The sequence below is a fragment of the Sceloporus occidentalis genome, unplaced genomic scaffold (genome assembly GCF_023333645.1).
Source record: "Sceloporus occidentalis isolate IW3139 unplaced genomic scaffold, rSceOcc1.0.p SCAF_6, whole genome shotgun sequence".
NCBI lineage: Eukaryota > Metazoa > Chordata > Lepidosauria > Squamata > Phrynosomatidae > Sceloporus > Sceloporus occidentalis.
In genome coordinates this window covers 126,099,255-126,120,380 of record NW_028316986.1, presented here as the reverse complement: position 1 = coordinate 126,120,380, position 21,126 = coordinate 126,099,255, and the positions used below count along the sequence as shown (strand labels likewise).

General features: G+C 39.0%; 1 protein-coding gene across 1 annotated transcript in view; it reads left to right on the top strand.

Moving 5' to 3' along the window:
• Positions 1–21,126, top strand: part of LOC149311380 (potassium voltage-gated channel subfamily KQT member 5-like) — a 411,580-nt gene that overhangs the window by 304,981 nt on the left and 85,473 nt on the right. Inside the window, exon 2 of the mRNA XM_089530917.1 lies at positions 13,030–13,120. Coding sequence (XP_089387043.1) covers positions 13,030–13,120 — 91 coding nt within the window. The remainder of the gene's footprint in view (positions 1–13,029; positions 13,121–21,126) is intronic.

Here is a 21,126-nt window from a genome sequence, read left to right as displayed (position 1 = left end):
AAAATGTGGGGGGAGGGACCTATGATCTATTTTAAAGGTAAAATGCCACACTTGCAGTCCAAAAGGGGCAATGGGGGTGTCTGGATGAGTCAAGCACTGGGGAAGACAGTTTTGGGACTGAATGCACCTCAGGACCACATTTTACCCATCCCTGCTTAAAAGAGTAGTGTTGCTTTGTGTTGCTGTTCTCATTATTGGATCTGGCTGGCCTGTTTGATGATCCAAATGCTGGTGTCTCACCATGCTCTGAAAACGAAGATGTCCTTCTTTTGGACATAGAAGAGCTTGAGGCAATGAATGGTGTCCCAGTTTCCCAAGACACCAGACTTTGTATGTTATTTATTCTTAGTTTGTTCTAGCAGTCACTAGGCTAACACTGATCACTGTTTTCCCAACCAGAAAGAAAAAAAAAAAAGATGAACTGTTCTCAATTATATAAAAATATTTACAAATATTTTTAGTGAGGGGGGGACTCGCTTAAGTAGGAATTTTACAACAACAGGATTATGAAGGAAACACAGTTGACTCTTCGAACTCATGGGGGTTCCATTCCACCCCGCCCCCCGTGAGTTCCAAAACTCGTGCATATTGAAGCCTCATAGGCTTGAATGGGGCGTGTGCATGCAGGGAGCATGCCATGGGTGCACACTACATTGAAGTTAATGGCAGTTGCCCTCCATGGATTTTCAAGTCCACAGACTTGGAGGGGCAACTGTAGTTTAAATTTTTCATTGGCCTTTAAAGATTTTGTACAGTAGTGTATGTTTCTATATTTTTTTAACAAAATGTTTGATGTATAGTACTTTTGTTCAGAAAACAAGTCTCTCCATCCATACCCTGTTCCCACTGCACTTGCCAAATCATCTCCATACCCATAGGTTTTGAATTTGAATTTAAGTTCTTGAACACATATGACAAATAAGACAGCTTACCTCTTCTGGCTTGAATTACGAAACTGGACTGTTTAGCTTTCTTCCCCTTTAAAAAACAGTTATGAAAAACCTGCTGCACCTTAATTCCATTGTGAATGGTTTTTGAAGCAGATCACTGCAAACATATTTTAAAATATGCTCAAAATTTTAAATTAATAAAAAATCAGAATAAAGATAGACTCCAGAAATTTTCAGCATACTATTTCTATTAACAATAATGCCTCATTTAACCTAATGGTCCATCAACTATGTTCTACCACACCAGCAAAGTTTGTTTTACAGATTTATATTCATTTTTTGGATTCTCAATCCTGACGTTTTATGTGACACTTGTATCAGTGCTAGTAGACTGAAGGGTGGGATCAGTTGAAAACAGCAGTTTAGCCATGCTAAGAGACAGGTTTAGCCTTTTATAAAAAATACAAATGGCATAAAGCAGTAGTGCAATCAGTGTAATTTAATATTAAATATGATTTAAAGAGATTTCCTTAATATGATTTAAAGAAATTTAGCATTTTCATTTAGTAAATCATTGTACACATCTGCCTGAGCTAGACAGGAGCTCAGAGACCATCTATCTTAGTTGTCACTGCCCATTGATTTGAATCCACTTTGTACAGCACTAGACGTTGCTAAGGTTGCATTTCTACTTTGCATCTCTGGCTCTGCAGGGACTAAAATTCCCCACCCACCGCCCCCAGTGAAGAACTGAGACCAAGCAAAAGGCGTGTGGAAGAGAAGAAGTACTTTTAAACATAGGCTTTATTCTAAACAAGAACTCTCCATTAGCAAAAGGATATCTCTGATATGAAGGCACCCTCTCATCAGGCACACTAAGGTCCAAATCTAGTTTGAGACCACTTTCACTGCCCTGGCTCAGTGCTTGGGAATCCTGGATCCCCCAGATCCAGGCCACAGCCAAGGCCTGTAGATTCTTCCTCTACAATATTGTTAAAAACCATCCATTTCTTTTGGCTTCTACTGCCAAGACTCTGGTCCACGCTCTGGTCGTCTCACGACTAGATTATTGTAACCTCCTTCTGGCAGGGCTTCCTCTCTCTCACCTCCGTCCTTTAATGTCTGTCCAGCATTCAGCTGCACGCATTATTACATCTGCTCGCCGCTTTGACCATGTTTCTCCTCTATTATCATCCCTTCAGGGGGTTCAGACTGCACCAGGTGACACCCTAAGGGGGGTGTATGACACCACTGCTGCTCAAACGTGTATTTTGGCAGAAATAAGCTGTGGCATTTGCCTGTATCTCTTTAAAATGCTGAAGATATGGTGTGAGTGGGGTGAGGATCAGAGGGAGGAGAAAGGAGAGGCCCCAGGCTTTTTTAAAGAATGAAATTTAAAAATATTTTTGAAAAAAAGGTTTTTTTTAATTTTTTAATTAAAAAAAAAACTTTAAAAACATCATTTTATAAACTCTGTGTAAAAGCATCTCAAAGCTTTGCCCACGGGTTACTCTCATTGGCAATTGTCTTTCATAATCTCAACAACTTTCTGATGATGTTGACAGGCCAGTAGCTAGGCCTGATGACTTACTGCTTCATTCTATGCAAAATAGAGAAGCACTTTGCTAACAGATAATAGTTATACACTATCAACTGAAGACAGGCAGGCAAATGAACTCTTGGTGTTGTGACGGGCATCCTGTAACAATATTGCCTGAATAGATAGGGTGACAGACTTGTAATCTAGGTTTGTTGCAAGTATTTTTATCTTTTTGTTGTGGTTTATTGGTGGTGATGTTTGGTATTCTGTCACTTTCACAAGACTGTATTTGCTTGCTTGCTTGTGATTGTTTGTTTGCTACAACAGATTAACAGAGCTCCTCCTCTGGAAAAGAAATCTAATCTAAATTCCATTTCCTTTCCTTTATGGAAATTATACAGTTTTATGCTTCAGGCCCTATACTTACCCTTTTTCACAGGGATCCAAAGAATTACACACAAGGATATAACTAGTGGTGCTTTGTACTTTTATCATTAAGCAGCAACATCCGACTATCTCATACCAAAAACTGTTTTTGAAACTGAAATTAGAGAAAATCACGGAGGACATTGCCATAACATTGCTGGGTAGGGTGTCTTTGATTACTACTTGAAGTCCAAATTTCCCTTGGGTTGTACCTAGGGTTGCCATGCCCCACCCCCCGGCGGGACAATCCCACTTTTTTACCAGGCGGGGGCACCCCGTCCCAGTTTCTTCCTAGACCCGGGAATGCCCTGGGTCCGCTGGCGCCACTGGCACCAGCAGCAACTGTATTGGCCGTTGTGTGTGGTGTTTACACAGCACGCACAGAGCACCGCTGCTACCGAGGCCGCTGCTGCTGCCGCCGCCAATGCCTTTGCACCAGCCAGCAACTTCCTGTAGCCCTGCGCGCGCCTGCAGGGCCACGCGCAGGGCTAAATAGGAGGTGTTTCTCCTCCTGGGGCTGGCTGGCCAATGGCTGCTGTCAGGGGGCGGGCTGTTGGAGCTCCAGTCTGCCCCCATTGGCCAGCCAGCCTCCAGAGGAGGAGCTCCTCCTCTAGTCCCCACGTGGGCCGGCCCAGGGCCAGCGATGGTGCAGAGGCCAGCGGGGGGGAGGAGGAGGAGAAGGGGGGAGGAGGAGGAAGAGGTAGCAGGAGGAGGAGGAGGTAGCAGGAAGAAGAAGGAGGGAGGAGGAGGAGGTAGCAGGAGGAGGAAGAGGAAGAGGGAGGAAGAGTAGCAGGAAGAGGAGGAGGAGGAGGAGAAAGAAGAAGAAGAGTAGCAGGAGGAGGAGGAGGAGGAGTTCCATTCCATTTGTACAGGTTTGCTTTGTTTTAACAAAGATAGTGGTGATGATGATGATGATATCAGCCAGTTTCTGAGGCATGCACTCACTCTTTCTGAAGGTGAGACAGTGTGACTTTCCAAAGTGCATTTCTAAGTATTTTCGGTGCTTTTAATGCTAAAAGGTCTGCTTTAACAAATGATGATGATGATGATGATGATGATGATGATGATGATGATGATGATGATGATATCAGCCAGCTTCTGAGGCATGGCCAATGTAAGTTGCTGTGATTTTTACAAACTCATGCGCAGTGAAGAAAAACCAAAGTACAGTGGTACCCCGGGATACGAATGCGCCGCCTTACGAAATTTCCGGGTTACGAAAAAAATCCATTGAAAAAAACATTTCCGGGTTACAAAGGTTATTTCGGGTTACGAAGAAAAATTTGGTGCTTTTCGGCGCGATTTCACACGGAATCGCGGCTTTCGCTATTAGCGCCTATGGGCTTTTCGGCTAGCGAAAGTTTCCGGGTTACGAAAGCGGCGGCGGAACGAATTAATTTCGTAACCCGGGGTACCACTGTACCTTGACCAAGTAAACACTTCTGAGAAGTATAGTTGGTGCAAGACACCTGAAACTGAAGAAATCCACTTCTTGTTGAACCACCTTGACATGTTCAATATGCATAGCCATGTTAAATCATGTTCAGTGTGAAACCCAAAGAGTTTGGTTATGCAATAAGCCTCTGAAATATGCAAGAGTCCATGTTAAAATAAAGCCATGTTCAGTGCTGTTTGGAATGGGGGGGGGGGGGGTTGGCCAGAAAGGGAAGTACATTTCTGCCATCTGTGTAGGAATAATGCCAAAATGCCCTCCATTTTGATCATGCCTAAGAAACACACATTTATATTAACGTTTTTTTTAAAAAAAAAATTCGTGTATCCTCCATTTTAAAAAGATGTGTCCTACATTTGAAAATGTTTTCCTACATTTATCTCAATTTGGAGGTCCTGACTTATGGCAACCCTAAGCAATACTGCAGTTCTTCAGGTAGAAGCCAATAATGAGAAATTAGTAAACATGCAATCCAATCTGGATCAGGTCTATCTTGCTCAGTTTTACCTTTCATGACTTACTGCCTCTCCCTAACACCCTTTTAGTTGTGTTAACTGGAGGTTTTTCCCAGCCTTGCTTGTGTGGAGGGCAAAGAAAACCTGTTGAGGGAGATAAACTTACCCTAGTAACAGTCAGTGCTTCTGATCCATAAAGAGCCATAGTGCATTTACTTGAGTTAAAGTTCTCAGATACACAAAATGAAAATAAATGTATGCAAAAGTTAATGTTGAATGAAAACATTTTAGGCATTACTAACAGAACTGCTTAATGTTCATGGAAGCTCATCCATTCAGCCTCCACCAATTCACCCATAGAGCTTTATTAATAAGAGGAAAGACAGAAATATCACAATTTTATTTTCAGATTGGGGGAAAATCTGTTCTTCAGATGTTTAAAGTAAGCTATCATATTAAACTTTCTGTATGTGACTACTTTGTGCATTCATGAGGTCTCAGCCCCTAAGGTCATGCTGTTTTATCCATGGGAAAAGCTAAATAGTTAGTCATTTCTTATTAATGTTTACAGTACAAATTTACAAGCCACCTTCTATGGAGGGACGGTTATGTTCTATACGGTTTTGTCAAAACATTTAAAACAAATTATAATAGTCTTTGTCATATCTCATTTTACTTGCATAAACAAGTTACACTGAAACTATAAATGATGGAAAATTTAATCCACATGGCTTGCATTATCAAAACTATTTTTTTCCACAATGTCAGTAGAGCATTGTCTTTGAAAATAAAAAGACGATGGCATAGCAGGATCCTAAATTTCAACCAGTTGCTATTTTAACATTTTAGGTATTTCTTAGGTAATCAAGTACCCATGTTAATGGCTGTTTTTAAAGCACATTGTTGACTAGAGGCGGGTAATGAGCAGCCTTCCAAAAGCTTTTGGACTAAAGTTCCCATCAACCCTAGCCATCATAGCTAGTGGGGGAAGGCGTGTAAGGGTTGCACTTCAGGAACATCTGGAGAGCCACACCTTCCCATACCTGGTAAAGACCAAAGGTTTTCAGATGATGCTTGGGAACTTTAAGAAATCCTCAGGTGTTCCTCAGTGATGAGGATTGCAAATGCCTTCTGGAACACTTGACTGCAGGAATAGGGTTGCCATATCCCGCCTGGGGGTGGGACTTTCCCAGTTTGGGGCGGGGGCACATGGTCCCGCCCCAGATTGGCCCCACCCCCAGGACTTCCCCCCCCCCCAGCGAGGCCCTGGAGGCAGCTCCACCCCTCCCCGTGGCTGTGTCCCACCCTCCCCGCCTCCCTGCCTGGGATAGCCTAGAGAACAGGTCTTCAGGAGACCTGCCACTCAGAGCTATTGCCAGCCCACTTGGTATATATACCCTGCAAGAGGCCTTACTTTCCAGGTTACAGTGAGAAAAAAAAAAAGGCCATAAATCGTTCATGTTTCACTGGGAGTCTAAATGCCTCATCTTTTAAATGTCTACCGCATCAGTATTCTTGTAATTCTTTATCACAGGATCGTTTTTTGAGGCCCTAAACACCTTTACTTGTAATATGCAAATTTCTCCAGAAGCTGACCAATGGGAAAGAAGCAATCAGTCCTCCACTTGGGTTGGTTTTCAGTGGCTTGGAAGGAAGAGATTTTGCCTTGCTGGTAAATAGGAAGGGCTTTGGGGTAGCAAAAGGCTGCAGAAATAGTTTGACCCCCCCCCCTAAACATCCATGGCTCAGTGCTATGGGATTCTGGGAATTGTAGTTTCTTGTGGCATCAGAGCTCTCTTGACAAAAGGAGGCTGAATAGTCCACAGAGCTACAGTTCCCAGGATTCCATAGCCTTGAGGAGGAGGAGGAGGAAAGCTGAGTCAGTGGCCATTAGGTCTGCCTTGGTTTTTTGGGGGTTTTAAATTATTTTTAAAAATATAAACTACTTACTTTATTTTATTAATTTTTATTATTGCTTTTTAATTTTTTAATTTTATTAATTTTTATTATTGCTTGTTTTATTTTATTTCATTATTTTTTTGACTAAAAAGCATGATTATTTATTTATTTATTTATAGGAGTGTTTTGAGCTTTTATTTGGGAATGTGGTGCATTCATTTTGCATTGCCTTGTCCTCCTTTGTGGTTATTATTTTAGTGTTTTTAATATTGTTGTAAGCAGCCTTGATCTCATTGGAGAGCCAGGGTATAAATAAATTATTATTATTATTATTATTATTTAGGTCGCAGAGTTCACTAGGGCCAGAGTCTCCTCAGGAGGACTGGAGTTTTTGGTCCATGGTTGTGAAGGGAGGACTACATTTCCCAGAGGCCATTGCGCGCAGGGAAGCTCTGAGCATGTGTCTCCATAGCCCTGCTCAGCTCTTGCTTCCATTCAGGGTTATGGCTGAGTGGGCAAAAGCCCTGGCGGGCATTAAAGGGCTGCTATTAGACATCAGTGGGGTCCTTTATGAGTACAGTGGAGGCAAGGAGGCGGAGTCCCCATCCCTGGATCTATAGAGGCTGTCAAAAAGTAAGTGGGGAGGTGCTTTTAGCCCACCTTTTTAGCTCATCACTCCCCCCCCCCGCCCCCCAAAGCCCCTGCCATCCTTCTGGGCAGCTTGCTTATTCTGCCAGAGATGTTGCAGGAGTGTTTGGGTTTTTCCCTCCAGCAAGCAGGGAGTTTGCATCTACACTGAACAATTAATGTAGTTTGATGCCGCTTTAACTGTGGTATATGGCATTCTGAGATTTTGTGGATCTGTGGGCTGCTTAGCCTCCTCTCTCTGGTGCCACCACAAAAACTGCAAATCTCTGGGTCCCCCAGCACTCAGTTTTAAAGTGGTGTCAAACTGCATTGTTCCTACAGTGGAGATCAGTGGTCGTCCCCAAACTATGCCTTTTAAGAGATTTTTGGACTTCACTCCCAGAAGCCTCAGCCATGTTAGCCAACAGTCTGGGATTCTGGGAGCTGAAGTCTCAAATCCCTTAAAGGGCACTGTCTGGGGACCACTGGTATAGCTATATCCTATGGCTGCCTCTGCTCTGCAGAAACCATCCAGCCTGACACTACTTTGCCATGGCTCAGTGCTATGGCATTCTGGAATTTTGTAGATTTGTGGGCTGCTTGGCCTTCTCTTTTTCTCTGGTGCCATAAGAAACTACAGATGCCAGGATTCCCTAGCACTCAGCCATGGCAGTTTAAAGTGGTGTCAAACTGCATTGTTTCTACAGTGTGGATTCACCCTATGGCTGCCCTGCAGAAATCACCCACTCTGAGACCTCTTTGCAGACAGCAACCCTGTCATGGGGTTTTCTGGGCAAGTTTTTTTCTGAGGGGATTTGCCATTGCCATCCTCTGTGGCTGAGAGAGTGTGACTTGCCCACGGTCACCCACTGGGCTTACATCACATGGCTGAGCCAGGATTCAAACCCTGACCTCCACAGTCATAGTCCAACACTCAAATCACTACACCACGCTCACAGTTTGATTATTTTATTTCATTATTTTTATTATTGCTTGTTTTTTATTTTGTTACATTAATTTTTATTATTAAATATATACACCTCTGCCTTGTTTTTTATTTTTTCGCATTATTTTTTATTATTAAATATATGCAAGTGCATTTTCTGTATATTTATGACGCTTTGAATGCTAACAAGTCTGCCTTTCCTGGACAATTATAGTGATGATGATGATGATGGTGATATTGATATCAACAAGCCTCTGAGGCACGGCCAATGTAACTTGCTGTGATTTTTACAAACTCATGCGCAGTGAAGAAAAACCACAGTCCCTTGACCAAGTACACACTTCTGAGAAGTACAGTTGAACCTGAGGGCAAGTACATTTCTGCCATCTGTCTAGGAATAATGCCAAAATGTCCTCCATTTTGATCATGCCTAAAAACACGCATTTATATTAACATTTTTAAAAAACCCTCAATTTTTTGCACGTCCTCCATTTTTATAAAAATGTGTCCTACATTTGAAAATGTTGCCCTACATTTGTCCTACATTTGTCCCGGTTTGGAGGTCCTGACTTATGGCAACCCTATGCAGGAATGACAGGTGGTTGTCACTGGTCCCATTCTCCATCCAAGCAGAGAGATCCAACTAATAATAATAATAATAATAATACAATTTATTTATATTCTGCTTTTTCACAAGAATTCAAAGCAAATTCCAACAGTTCAAGGATAAAGCATGATACAGTTAAAATTACAATCAAACAAACAACCCCATATCCCAAACCTCCCCCCAATCATAAAAACATAAACAATACATAAAAAGAGATTAAACAATAAACTACATTAAAAATCATTCCAAGCGAATTCCTTAAAATACAGGTAAAATTTGGCAAGAAGTTATCTCCCTGAACTGAGTGCATGTCCTTCAATGTAAGTCCTTAAGTGTACCTTTGTATTTTCTGCAGCATGCTGGGATACTTTGGCAGTGATATACTGAAGATATTCCTATATTTCCTGTTTAAAGTAAGCCAGTGACTTAAATTGTGGCAATCAGCTTAAGGCTTTTAAAAATGTTCCAAGCCAGCTGTGAATGTAATAACCTTTAGTATGTTTATTTGCTTCTGAATTGTTTTCTTTAATTTTGGCTTTGAAGAAATCCTACAGAGAAAACAAACAGTCTCCAGAGGATTCGTTTCTTGTCAAACTTAGCTAGTACTAGTAAAGTTAAGCACATGCTGAAACCATCTCATTGACATCAGTGAGACTTTAAAATGCTGGATTGTGCCCACAGTCTCTCTCTTTTGTGAGCTGCAGAGATAAACTTTAAACTGTGATGGCAAAAATACAAGAACTGAAAAAAGAATCACATCATTATTATTTGTCTTTGCACATGATTCATGTAATGAATTTGGCTTTTTCCATATCACGCAAACTTGTAGCTTGCATTCTCCTTACGGAGTGTGGGAGGAGTTTGGAAGCATTTAAAGTTTTGATTAAGTAGGCTTTGTCATGTCATCTAACTGAACAAACTCATTAAATTAACTGAAGCCAACTTCATTAGTGTTACCCACCATTCCCTGCCTAAGCTATGCAGTAATTTCAGTTAAATAAAAGTGGAAGCAGTTTTTTCCAAACTCCTTTTAGCTGTGCAGAAAGAATTGTACAGGAGAAACATGAGTCTGCGTGTCATTGTAGTTCATGCATGTCCCACAAACAATTGTTTAACATGATACATTAACACAACCATTATCAAGAGTTTTGTTAGGTTTCTCTTCCTTTGCAATAGGCCTATTGCTATTTGTGTAGTCTGCTGTTTGCCATATCAGTGGAAATGATGTGGCATTACCAATGTAGCTTCCTGTTTTCCATATTTAAATTTGATTTAATTCATACACAACATTGTTTTACACAGAACTAATGTCAGTACTGAGGGGGAAATGTGTACATGATCACCTACTTACACAGTACAGTGTGTTTTTTAAGAACACAGATTGGTTTGCTGACCCATATGCCTACAGTAAAGTGAACAAACCAATTTACAGAAAATTGCATGTACTTGTTAAATCCCAGTGCAAAGATTCTTGAGGAATTATCTTTCCAGGTGGTTGGTATTAAATTAAATTAAATGTGACTCAGTTTTATTAAATGTGTATATTAAAGGGGGGGGGAGTAGGAAATATGCCAGCTGGTATTACACTTCACATGTTTACCTGGGTCTTTGAAATGAGCCTACAGAGGTGCCACTGCTGTACAGTGGCTCTCTCCATGCAAGTGTGTTGCTAGATGCATGGATTTGACTGAATTTGTAGGATGGAGGTGGGATAAGAGCAGACCAACAAGCATGTCCCTGTTTCCTTTGCTTCAGTTTGCCACTGGTGCACATGTGAGCATAGTTATCTACTTCATTCCAAGACATTTGTCTTCCAGCACTGTTTGTCTTTACTCAACGCACATCATTATCATCATTTATTAATTAATTATCACCATCATTTATATGCCAGTGGGAGCCTGCTTTGACACACACACCTTTGCTAATTTCAAAATTTGCAGGCAATAATTGGGTGGTAAGAGAAACCTGTTGGAGGGAGGTGTTTGTATGCTGCCTGTAAGCAGAACTGAACTGGGTGTTTTTAATTTAGAAATTTATATTCAAATAACTGTAACTGTCTTCTATTGCAGCAGGGTTGCCAGGTGTCTCTACTTATAAGGGATGTTTCTTATTTGAGGCGAAGAAAGTTTGTTTCTTAAGGACCGACAGGTGTTCCTTATTAGAAAGGATATTCACTTTCAAGGTTGAAAAGTTTGTCTATCTGTATATCAGTATGTATTGTCAGAACAAGATGGCCATAATAGACTAAACAAAATGTAAAAATAAAATCCTGTATTTGGGGGTGTGAGCCCTTCATAAAGACAGAAATATGAGCACCGTGTTATTTATAAATGTGAACAATATGTTAATTTTGCAGAAAAACACATGGCTAAGTTAAATGAAGTCAATACTTTAATTTGATATTTAAGTGGAACACAAACTTGTTAATATCTGCTTCCCAATTGTCAACCCAGCATGTCATGCTATTTTGAAAAGCTGGTAACACTATATATTATGCTTCACAACTCATTGGGAGTTTATGTGATTACACTCGGTGCCAGTAGCAGATTTCATACAGTTCTGGAAGCAAGATTTTGGCCCAATACTTAATGGATCTCTTCTAAGCTATTTTGTCTATCAAGGTTCTTACTTCTGCATTTTGGCACAATAAATTGCCTTGACTTTGTGCTTTTGCCCTGCATAGCAGAGAGCTTTTTTAAGAACCCCCTGCCATTGTATTGGCCTATTCTGCAACAGTAATTATGTGCTGCATGCAAACAGTTAACTGACAACACTTTTTAAAAAACTGAAAACACTTAAACACGTTTCAAAACAGCACTTGAAACAAGCAAATCTGAAAAAGTAAAAAAACTATTTAAAAAGCTATGTATACTGTATAAAAATGAGGAGTAAAGGAGGAATAATAAAAATGTGTTACTTGTGGTGAATGATGAGAATCTCTTTTTGCAGAAATATTACTCAGTTTTTAACTGTCTCTTTGAGCCTGGGGTCTGCAGTGTGATACCTATGGACACCTCTCGTGGGACAAACCCACTTCCTGCCCATTCTGATTATTTTAATTTTTCTTATTGTTTTAAAATAAGAGCATTAACATAAAGGTTGCCATGTTGACAAGCAAAGTGCCAGCCTCCAGTGGTAGGAAATAAAAATGATGTGTGGTTGCAGCCCTCTTGGCCTAGCTCTTCAGAGAAAGAAAAGAAAGTTATGCTGGGAGTAAGAATGAAGGTATGGTAGAGGATACAGAGGTATCACTTGCAGGATGTATGGTCCTTGTTTGGAGGGGTATGTGTGTGAGAGCTGGTTCTTTGGCTTATCTTTCCATTTGGAGGTTTTTTCATGTGTTTGTATGGTACATCTGTTCCTTTGTGTTACACCTGTTTGCCTTCTGTAGTGTGGATATTTTGCTATGCTTTCTTTCTGGGTATTGGGGTGAAATAAGTGATTTGACATTTGGGGTTCATAACTTACCTCTGACCAGTACTCTGCTTATTGGCCAAGTTATTTATCTCTGTGAAAAGAGTATAGTAGCACAAAACTGTTGGTTCAAAAGTGTGGTTTTCTCTTTTGGAACTGAAATCATAACTAATTATAAAATAGTTTTTCATATTCTGGATTTTCTTTTCCTTTTGTTTTAAAATCCTTTGAAAAGAATTAAATGATTCTGTTTTCTGATTTTCCCCAGTCTATCAAGTGTAACGTATGTTTTCAGTGTTCTAAATTTGTTTCTCCATTATTTTGTTTTCTCAAAGGCATATTGTACTCATATGTATACTGTGTTTTTATTTCCATATGTTGTTTCAGCAGCTCTCACTACTCAACAATAAAAGAAAATTGGAGCATTAAATGTCACTAGCTAAGCATATGCCCTGTATAATAATTGTTGAAACCAATGTGTATAATTCATTTCCTACTGAACAATAAGAATCTCATAGATTTTTATTGATCTCAATTTGACTTGCAGCTTTTTCAAGATGCTACTGCTACTGGGTTGTTGTTTTCCCTGTGCAATCATATGTCTGAATAAGTTATATTTACTTAAATGAATAAAATTCTATACTTATTGTAGCCTTAATATCATGCTTAAGTGGAAGTAGAACTGATGCATATTACTAGTAGTTTCATATATTTCAAGTTATACTTTTCCCCCCAATGTCCTCACAATTTTTTATAATCTTTTGTTTTTCAGTTTTCTCCTTGTGTTTGGTTGCTTGATTTTGTCAGTATTTTCTACTATCCCTGACCATATATGGCTTGCCACTAGTTGCCTCTTCATTCTGGTAAGTGAATTTTATTGAACACAAAAACATCTCAAAGGTGTGTGTGTGTGTGTTTGGGGTGGGGTGACATGGACAAACTACCAGTTCAGGTATAGATATGTTTAGAGCTACATTTTTTAACAAGAACATACTCCTCCCTCCACAAAAGCACCTCCAAGCTTTGGATATAGTAGAGGTATCCCACTATGTTCATTGTGCCTAGTCCCCATAAAATGTGTTTTAAGAATATAAACTGAGTCATTTTCATTTCAATTATCAATGTAAAAAATTAATTCACATGCATACAATCTATGTAATGTTGCACTCTCCTTGTTAGAGGAAACAATGGCCTACAAGTGCTCCTTCTCCTACATAAAAAAATCCACATAAAAACAATATTTTTAGTCTGTTTCGATCAAGCAGATTCCACCTGCCAAAATTGTAACTCTTCCTGTGGAGGTAAAACGCCTTCCTCTTTTACTAAAACCTTTTGTACAAATATTTTCCATATTGCTTCAAAATCATTTCTTTTCATCATTCCTTTTTTTTACCTTAATTCCACTTGTTAACTTGTCATTAATTGCCATTTGCCATATCTCTTTATACCAATCTTGTATTTGCAGATCTTTCTGATCTTTTCACTTTTTTGCTATAATTAATCTTGCTCCTGTTAATAGATTTGTAATTAAATCCTTCATAGCCTAGATGCAGTTGATCTTATCACACACACACACACACATATATATATATATATACTGTCTTTGGGCAAATGTCTAACTCAATTTCTGTTATCTCTTTTATCTCTTTAAATACTAATTGCCAAAACTTGTTTACAGATCTGCAGCCCCACCTCATATGAATATAAGTACCAATTTCATGGCAACCCCTCCAACATATCATTGAATAATTCTTATTTATATTGTTTAACTTTACTGTTGTTAAATACCATCTCCAAATTAATTTATAATAATTCTCTTTTATCCATACAGATTTTTTTTAAATGACATTGATTCCAAAATTTTCCCCATTCATAAACATTTATTATTTGTGCTAAGTCATCCTTCCATATTGTCCTAAGATATTCTTCTTTCTCATTATGTTGTGATAATAATTTGTATATTTCACTTGTAACACCTTTCAAAATTTAATTTGCCTCTTTGCCTAATTATTTGTTCAAATTTTGTATATTCTCTAAATTCTATAATTTTCCTATTCTAGTTTTTTGTCCATTGTTCCAAATGAATACAATTAAACCAGATTAATTTTAGACTTTGCAATTTCTCCTTTATTTTTCCTTTATCCTTCATTATCTTCATCCATTCTTTTATCCTATATACAGTTGGCCCTTCTTATACACCAATTCAAGCATCCGCGGTTTGAAAATGTTCAAAAAAGTATAAATTTCAAATATCAAACCTTGATTTTCCATTTTTATAAGGGACGCCATTTTGCTATGTCATTATATTTAATGGGACTTGAGCATACACTGATTTAGTTATACATGGGGGATCTTGGAACCAAACCCCATTGTATAACAAGGGTCCACTGTATTTCTTGTTTCCTTAACGCTTTTCGATCAAGCAGATTCCAGTAAGTTGAAATAATAGTTAATTAAAATTTCTGAAGAAGGGCAGCATCCACACAGATTTACAAATAATTGCAGTGGCAGAAACGACATCTGTAGAAGCACTGACACAGATAAAAGGCTAGACCTTATTCGAATGTGGTCACTATTTTTTCTGTTTCACAAAGGTCCAGGACATTTATTGGTGGTTGTATGCCCTGACGCTACCTCTGGTATTATCATCTTATTTATACATATTTTGTTTGCATCTCTTGTATTTGGATCAGTAAAGTGTATGCAGGGGACCAGGTGGGGCAATCACAAGTAGGTTCAGCTTCACTAGGTAACTGGTTTGATTGTACTGTTTAAGACAGCTATTTACATCAATTAGCAAAATTCCTTAGACATGGCATTATGAATAACATATAATCTCATTACAGTTTGCCCTCTTCTGTCTGTCCAAATGAGATCTGGAAAATAACTCATTTATTAATGTTATTCACTACCAAGTTGACTTCAATTTATGGTGATCCTGTGAATGAAATCCCTCTAAGATCCCTGCCCTGCTCAGGTCTTGCAAACTCACAGTCATGGCTTCTTTGATTGAATTGATCCACCTGTGATACGATCTTTGTTTTTTCCTACTGCCTATCACTTTACCAACCATTGTCCTCTTTTTCAACAAGTCACATAATCTCAAGATAGGTTCAAAGTATGGCAGCCATGAATGAAATCTAAAATTATCCAGGATGCTCAGGCTCCTGACTTTCGTAAGAGACCTTCCTTGTTCCTATGCTTATGCCAGGGCTAAAGTCAGAGTGCAAAAGACCCACCATGTGTAGTAGCAATATGCAGCTACAGTACTTGTTCAGTGTAGCCCACTGCTTTCCTCTTAGCCAATCTGAAAATGGCTGGAAGGGAGCACTGGGCCCTTGATCAGAGGGAAAGCTTCTAAATTCTGGTCTATCAGTAACTTTAATTAGAGACAGGGCCTCTTCAGATTTTCTCATTATATTTCTAACCTATCTAAGCATAAACTTTGCTAATTTTAGTTATCCTAAAACTTTATTGCTAGATTTGTGCTTGCTATGAATACAAGTTTAGCTGCCACTTATCCAGGGCTAGGAAGGAGTTTTATTTTGACTGATGATTGCCGATAGTGGTCTGGTGGTTTTGGTTGCTTCATAGTAATATTTATTTAATATTTATAATAGCTTTTGTCACTACTGTGGGACTTTTGGTAACTCTTTATTAAAACTTTATGGAGGGGAATTGCAACTCGTAGGCTCCACACATTTCCTCACACCCTTTTTTGGATACTCAGGTGCTCCCTGTGGTCCCCAGAAAATTTTAAATTGATAACCACAATTTGCCTGTAGTACGAAATGCACTATAATCTACATGAAATGTAACTAGGCATGCATGACCATGGCCGGATCTAACATCTCCAGGAATGAAAGAAGCAGGGAAAGAAAGGAGGGAGGGAGGAAGGAAAGGAGGGAGGGAGGGCATGCCTTGCCCCTTGGTAGGATGACTAGACTTTCTCTCATTTTCCCAGACATGCCCCCCATCTTGGCTTTCCTGTCCAGGAAGAGAAATTCTACAATGTCCTCTATTTTGAGCATGGCTAAGAAGTATGAATTTGCATTTTGCTTCCAGCTTTTATTTGGTCATGCCCCCTAGTTTTTAATGTCCTACATTTTACCTAAATGTCCTACATTCCACCTAAAACTATTAGCGGCCCGAAAAACCATAGCCAATCTTAATTTCAGCCCCTATCTCCTTCCAAGTTGGACAGCCCTGATCTAGATCTATCAGTCTTCTGGGATGGGCCATTCTAATTTTTCTTGAATCCCTGCAAAGGCTCCAGGACACAAACTCTACCTGGTAGTGTCCATGACGAGAGAACTGGAGAAAATTCCTCTATCATTAAGAACACCATCATCCCCTTCAGCATGTCAGACAAGACTCATGATTGCCATGGCTAATATGAAATCCCAGGCCACTCTCCACAGCACAATCTCAGCATTGTTTTTGAAGATCTCAGCACAACAAGCTGAGGAGACCTCAACACTACTCCCAAACCAGCCTCAGGAAGGGGCATTCTGAGATATATCTCTTCTGTTCTTTATAATCCCATCTTTTGGTGTTTTTATGGGAACAGCCATATACAACTGCTGGGCTCTACATAACTAGAAAATGTTATGGGGATGTATGTTTACATCTGGCTTGTAAGCTAAATTAGAAGGCTCAACAACATCCAAGATCTATTGGGCTGTGGGACTAAGATGTTCTTTATAATGTGTCCAGATGTGCAACCATATAATCCATGTGGTTGCTGATCTAATAAGGAAATTCACACAGAGAATGCCTTCTTTTGCTTAAGGATCTATCTTGTTGGACTGGGGCATCAGTGTTTCAGTTTTCCTATCTGTGTTGTGTTAATTATTATATCAACTTCACACTTTTAAGTGGTGGTGTCAAGAGCACTAAAATCTGTTCAGATTTCTGCACCAGCAGTTTTAGAAGGGGTGATATTATTTCTCATCCTTTTCACATTATTTTCAGACAGTGTATTGTAAACTGAGTATTGCAACAAGTATTTAAAGATGTTCAAATATCCTAAAATATCCTTCTTAAGGTAATTTGGAAGCTTTCAAAGACAAAAGGAAAACATATGGCTTTTCCTTGTACCATTACATTAGCCTTTAATCTTTACTCTGCACATAGATAATAGGACAATGTTCCTCGTGCTGATATATCACAGGCAGACACCAAAATAAATTTTATTCCAGCCTTAAATACACAGACACACTATATACTATAAGCCTCCAACTATCACAGCAGGAACAACAAAATGTTGCTGTTTTGTTTCAAGTAAATTACAGTCTTTTCCTAGTTTGTTTTTTTTTAATATTTCACAGTGCAAAACAGCTGATAAAACTCATCTTTGTAAATGATAAGTTATGTAAATGACTGCCATGATGTTTCATGTATTTATATTTAAACAAGAGAGTAAGGGGTCACATATACAAGGGAGAAGAAAGGGATGGATAATTTGAGAGAGTGAGATGGACAGCAGCACAGAGTTTTATGGAACAGATTACTGAACAGTGAAGGAATAAATATAGTAATAGAATATATTCTGGAAACAAAATGTATTTGTGCCAAAAAGCATGTTTAACAGACTTTTCAGAATTTAAGTAAATTAGTTCTGAAAGCACTATGGTTTCCTGGGTATAGTATACATCATCCAGAGCATGGGCTCTTTCAAGTCTCTTTCCACTTACCTGAGAATAAACTCCACTGAAAATGACTGGATTTATTTAATTAGACATACGGTAATTTGAATTGCACTGTGTGAAATACAGTACAACTCCCATATCTGTGGGGGATGCCTTCATGGACTTACCATGGAAAAGTGAAACTGTGGATAATAAAGAACACTATTGAAATTAATGAATTCTGTCAGAAGCGTGCCATAGAATTGTTATGGAGGATCTAGAAATGTCTAGAGAGAACATGTCTTTTTAATGTAGGTAAGTGAAACTGTGGGTATTGGTCCCAGGAATATGGGGGGGGGGGTGTCATACTGTACTTATTGACAACAGAGACACATTGCTCTTTAAATCTGTTGATTTTTAGGGGGCAAACAAATACTAAAGGCATTCTCTGATGTTACTATACCAGTGTGCAAGTTAGTGTTAGATGTCTTTTTTTCTCCACAATTCTAGTAATGTGAGCTATTCCTGGTTACATAGCTGAAATGATAGATAAAATTTATTTATTCATTCATTTATTTGGTTCCTCTAAAAACAAACAACGCAATACAGTATATTATAATACAGTCCTGTCATATACAGCTTACTAAATTAGTGTGTGAAGCATGTAGAGAACATCTGAGAGCAGTGTGATAAGCAGGACCTTCATATTCCCAGGTGCCCTACTTTGGTTCTCAGTAAGTCAGTAAAATCTAATTAGAGATCTTCAGAAAATGGGCTCTTTGAATGCCCTCCCTTCCAGTCAAGATGTATGGCTCCCAAATACTGAAGGGATGCTACAAGTGACTTCCTTTTATCTACCAAATGACCAAATTATGGAAACTTTTCAGAAATGGTGTCCTCCAGCAAATATAGAAAATGATGATTGACTGCATTAACAATTTGACTAATTCTTTTCTTACCCAATAATCTCCTGTCCTCTATTCCTCATTGCACCCTCAAACACCAAAGAAGCCTTTGAAGTTTTGGTGGAGGAGTGAACTGGAATCTTTAGTTTTCAACCCCTTTTAAAGTTGAATCATTAATAAGAAATGAGTTCATTTCCTGATATCCATGGCAGGATCATGTGTTCATAGTAGGTTGGGTTTGTTACTCACTGTTTTGCTTATCACTTTGGAATTGTTTGTAAGCTTGGTTGTATTTGGAGTTCAAACTGTAAACATTTTTTGAAATGTTCTTAAAGTTTTCATATTTTTATCTTCAAAATCCAAGGAAATGCCTTCTAGAATTACACCAGTGTATGTATGTCTGTAGGATCAACTTGTGACAAACTCAAATAGCTTTTTTAAAAAAAGATATATAACTTTACTGGTCAGCTACTTATTTATTAATTCATTTTCTATTTAAAAACAGTTTTAAATGCCAGTGCTGAATCAAGTGTGGATGAGTGAAATGCCCTGTATATAGATAATTTTCATGGGACAGTACCATGTCAATTAACAGCAGAGGATTATGTTTTGTGCAAAGCCCTAAAACTTCAAGAAAGGACTGCAGGGAGACCAGTTAAGGATTGTGGCAGATGGCATCATCATGGAACAGAAGCATCAACAGATTGGGTATACTCTGAAGTTATGGTAGCGAGGAAAGAGAGAGCAGTCACATTTTGCACAGACCCCCAAGGAACTGAGAGAAAATATTAAAAGGGAATCGTCCCACTAATCTCCAAGAAGGGAGCTGATAGTCAAGATGTCAGGAGTGATAAATCTTTCCTCAGACCATATGCATCAGCAGGATTCTGGCAAATGAGGAGTTCCTTATTTAAACATACTGCTGTTGCTTTCTTCACTGCCATACCCAGAGGAAACAGTTCACAGAAGTTTCCCAGACCTCTTTATCACCAGCCTGAGGCATATGCATCACTGGAAGTGAAGAAAAAGGTTCCTGCTGATAGAAACACCATTTCCCCCAGCTACCTTCGGAAAGGAAGTTTGTATATACATGTTGTGGATGCAGAGGCTAATTCTGCATAATAGGTGTTCAGATCATTTTCTTTGGAACAATCCCAAATACAAATACAAAAATACATCCCCAGGTTTGGCAGATCAGCAGTATCTGAAAGTTTCAGAGTTTGATGAGCCAATCAGTGGTTTCCTAGTTCAATGAGACCCCCTCAAAATCCCTTCATATCTTTCCCAAGTTTAAGGGCATAACTCTTCCATTGATCTCTGTTTCTCCAACTTCTCCTGTCCCTCAGACACACAAGGCCATGAGGCTACAAAGATAACCACAGGCCTTTTAAGGGCTACAGCTAGCATACTTTGGGGGGAAAGTCTGGTGGTTCAATCCGCCTTTTTAAAGGATTAATTGGATGTAGTTTGTCCCTTCTTGACATGACTGTTCTCATGAGGGAACACTGTACTCAGCATCCCCTGCAATACATTCTTCAGTGTCCTGGCATTTCTGTACCTTGATTTGATTCTGCTGCTTTGGAGGTGACCCTAGTTGTACCTGACTATGGATTTTATTGGACTGCCTCCGGTGCCTGACTTACCTCTTCTGAATTTGAGCCAAATTCAGAAATTACACTAATTTTATCGCACAGACTTTCCCCACAAAATGGCTTCCCCTTGCCTCCAGTGTTGAATTTGGGCCCCGTAAGTCACTTTGGCAGCCAATTCTGAAGCTTCCAATTTGGAAAAAATGGCAGCCAAAGCGACTTAGAGGGCTCAAATTCAACACTGGAGGCAAAGGGAAGCCGTTTTGAGGGGAAAGTCCATGTGATAAAATCAGCGTAACTTCTAAATTTGGCTCAAATTCCAAAGAGGTAAATCAGGCACTGGAGGTGGTGTGCTAAAATCCTACCTCTCCTTCTGCTATAGGCTCCTTTACCATGTAGTCAAACAAGACCTATTTTAACATGTAAAATATTCCTATATTTGACACTTAATTCAGCAAATACTAAATTGTACAAAAATGTACAATATGAAAACACATTTGATCAGTCAGTCTATCTACCTCTCTGTTTAGCTATTCTCTACCTAGCTGTAAAAAAACTATTCATCTTTTATGGTGAGAAAAATATGTTCTTGATTCCAAAAATTTATGTTAAGACTTGCAAAACACTTCTCTTGGACTTCTGCAGGGAAAGACTGTTTTTCCATATTAGTCATGTTGCATTTCACAGTACTAACTTGGTATGATTTCCTTAGAGTCACAGCAGCTTTAAAAATAAATAAATAAAA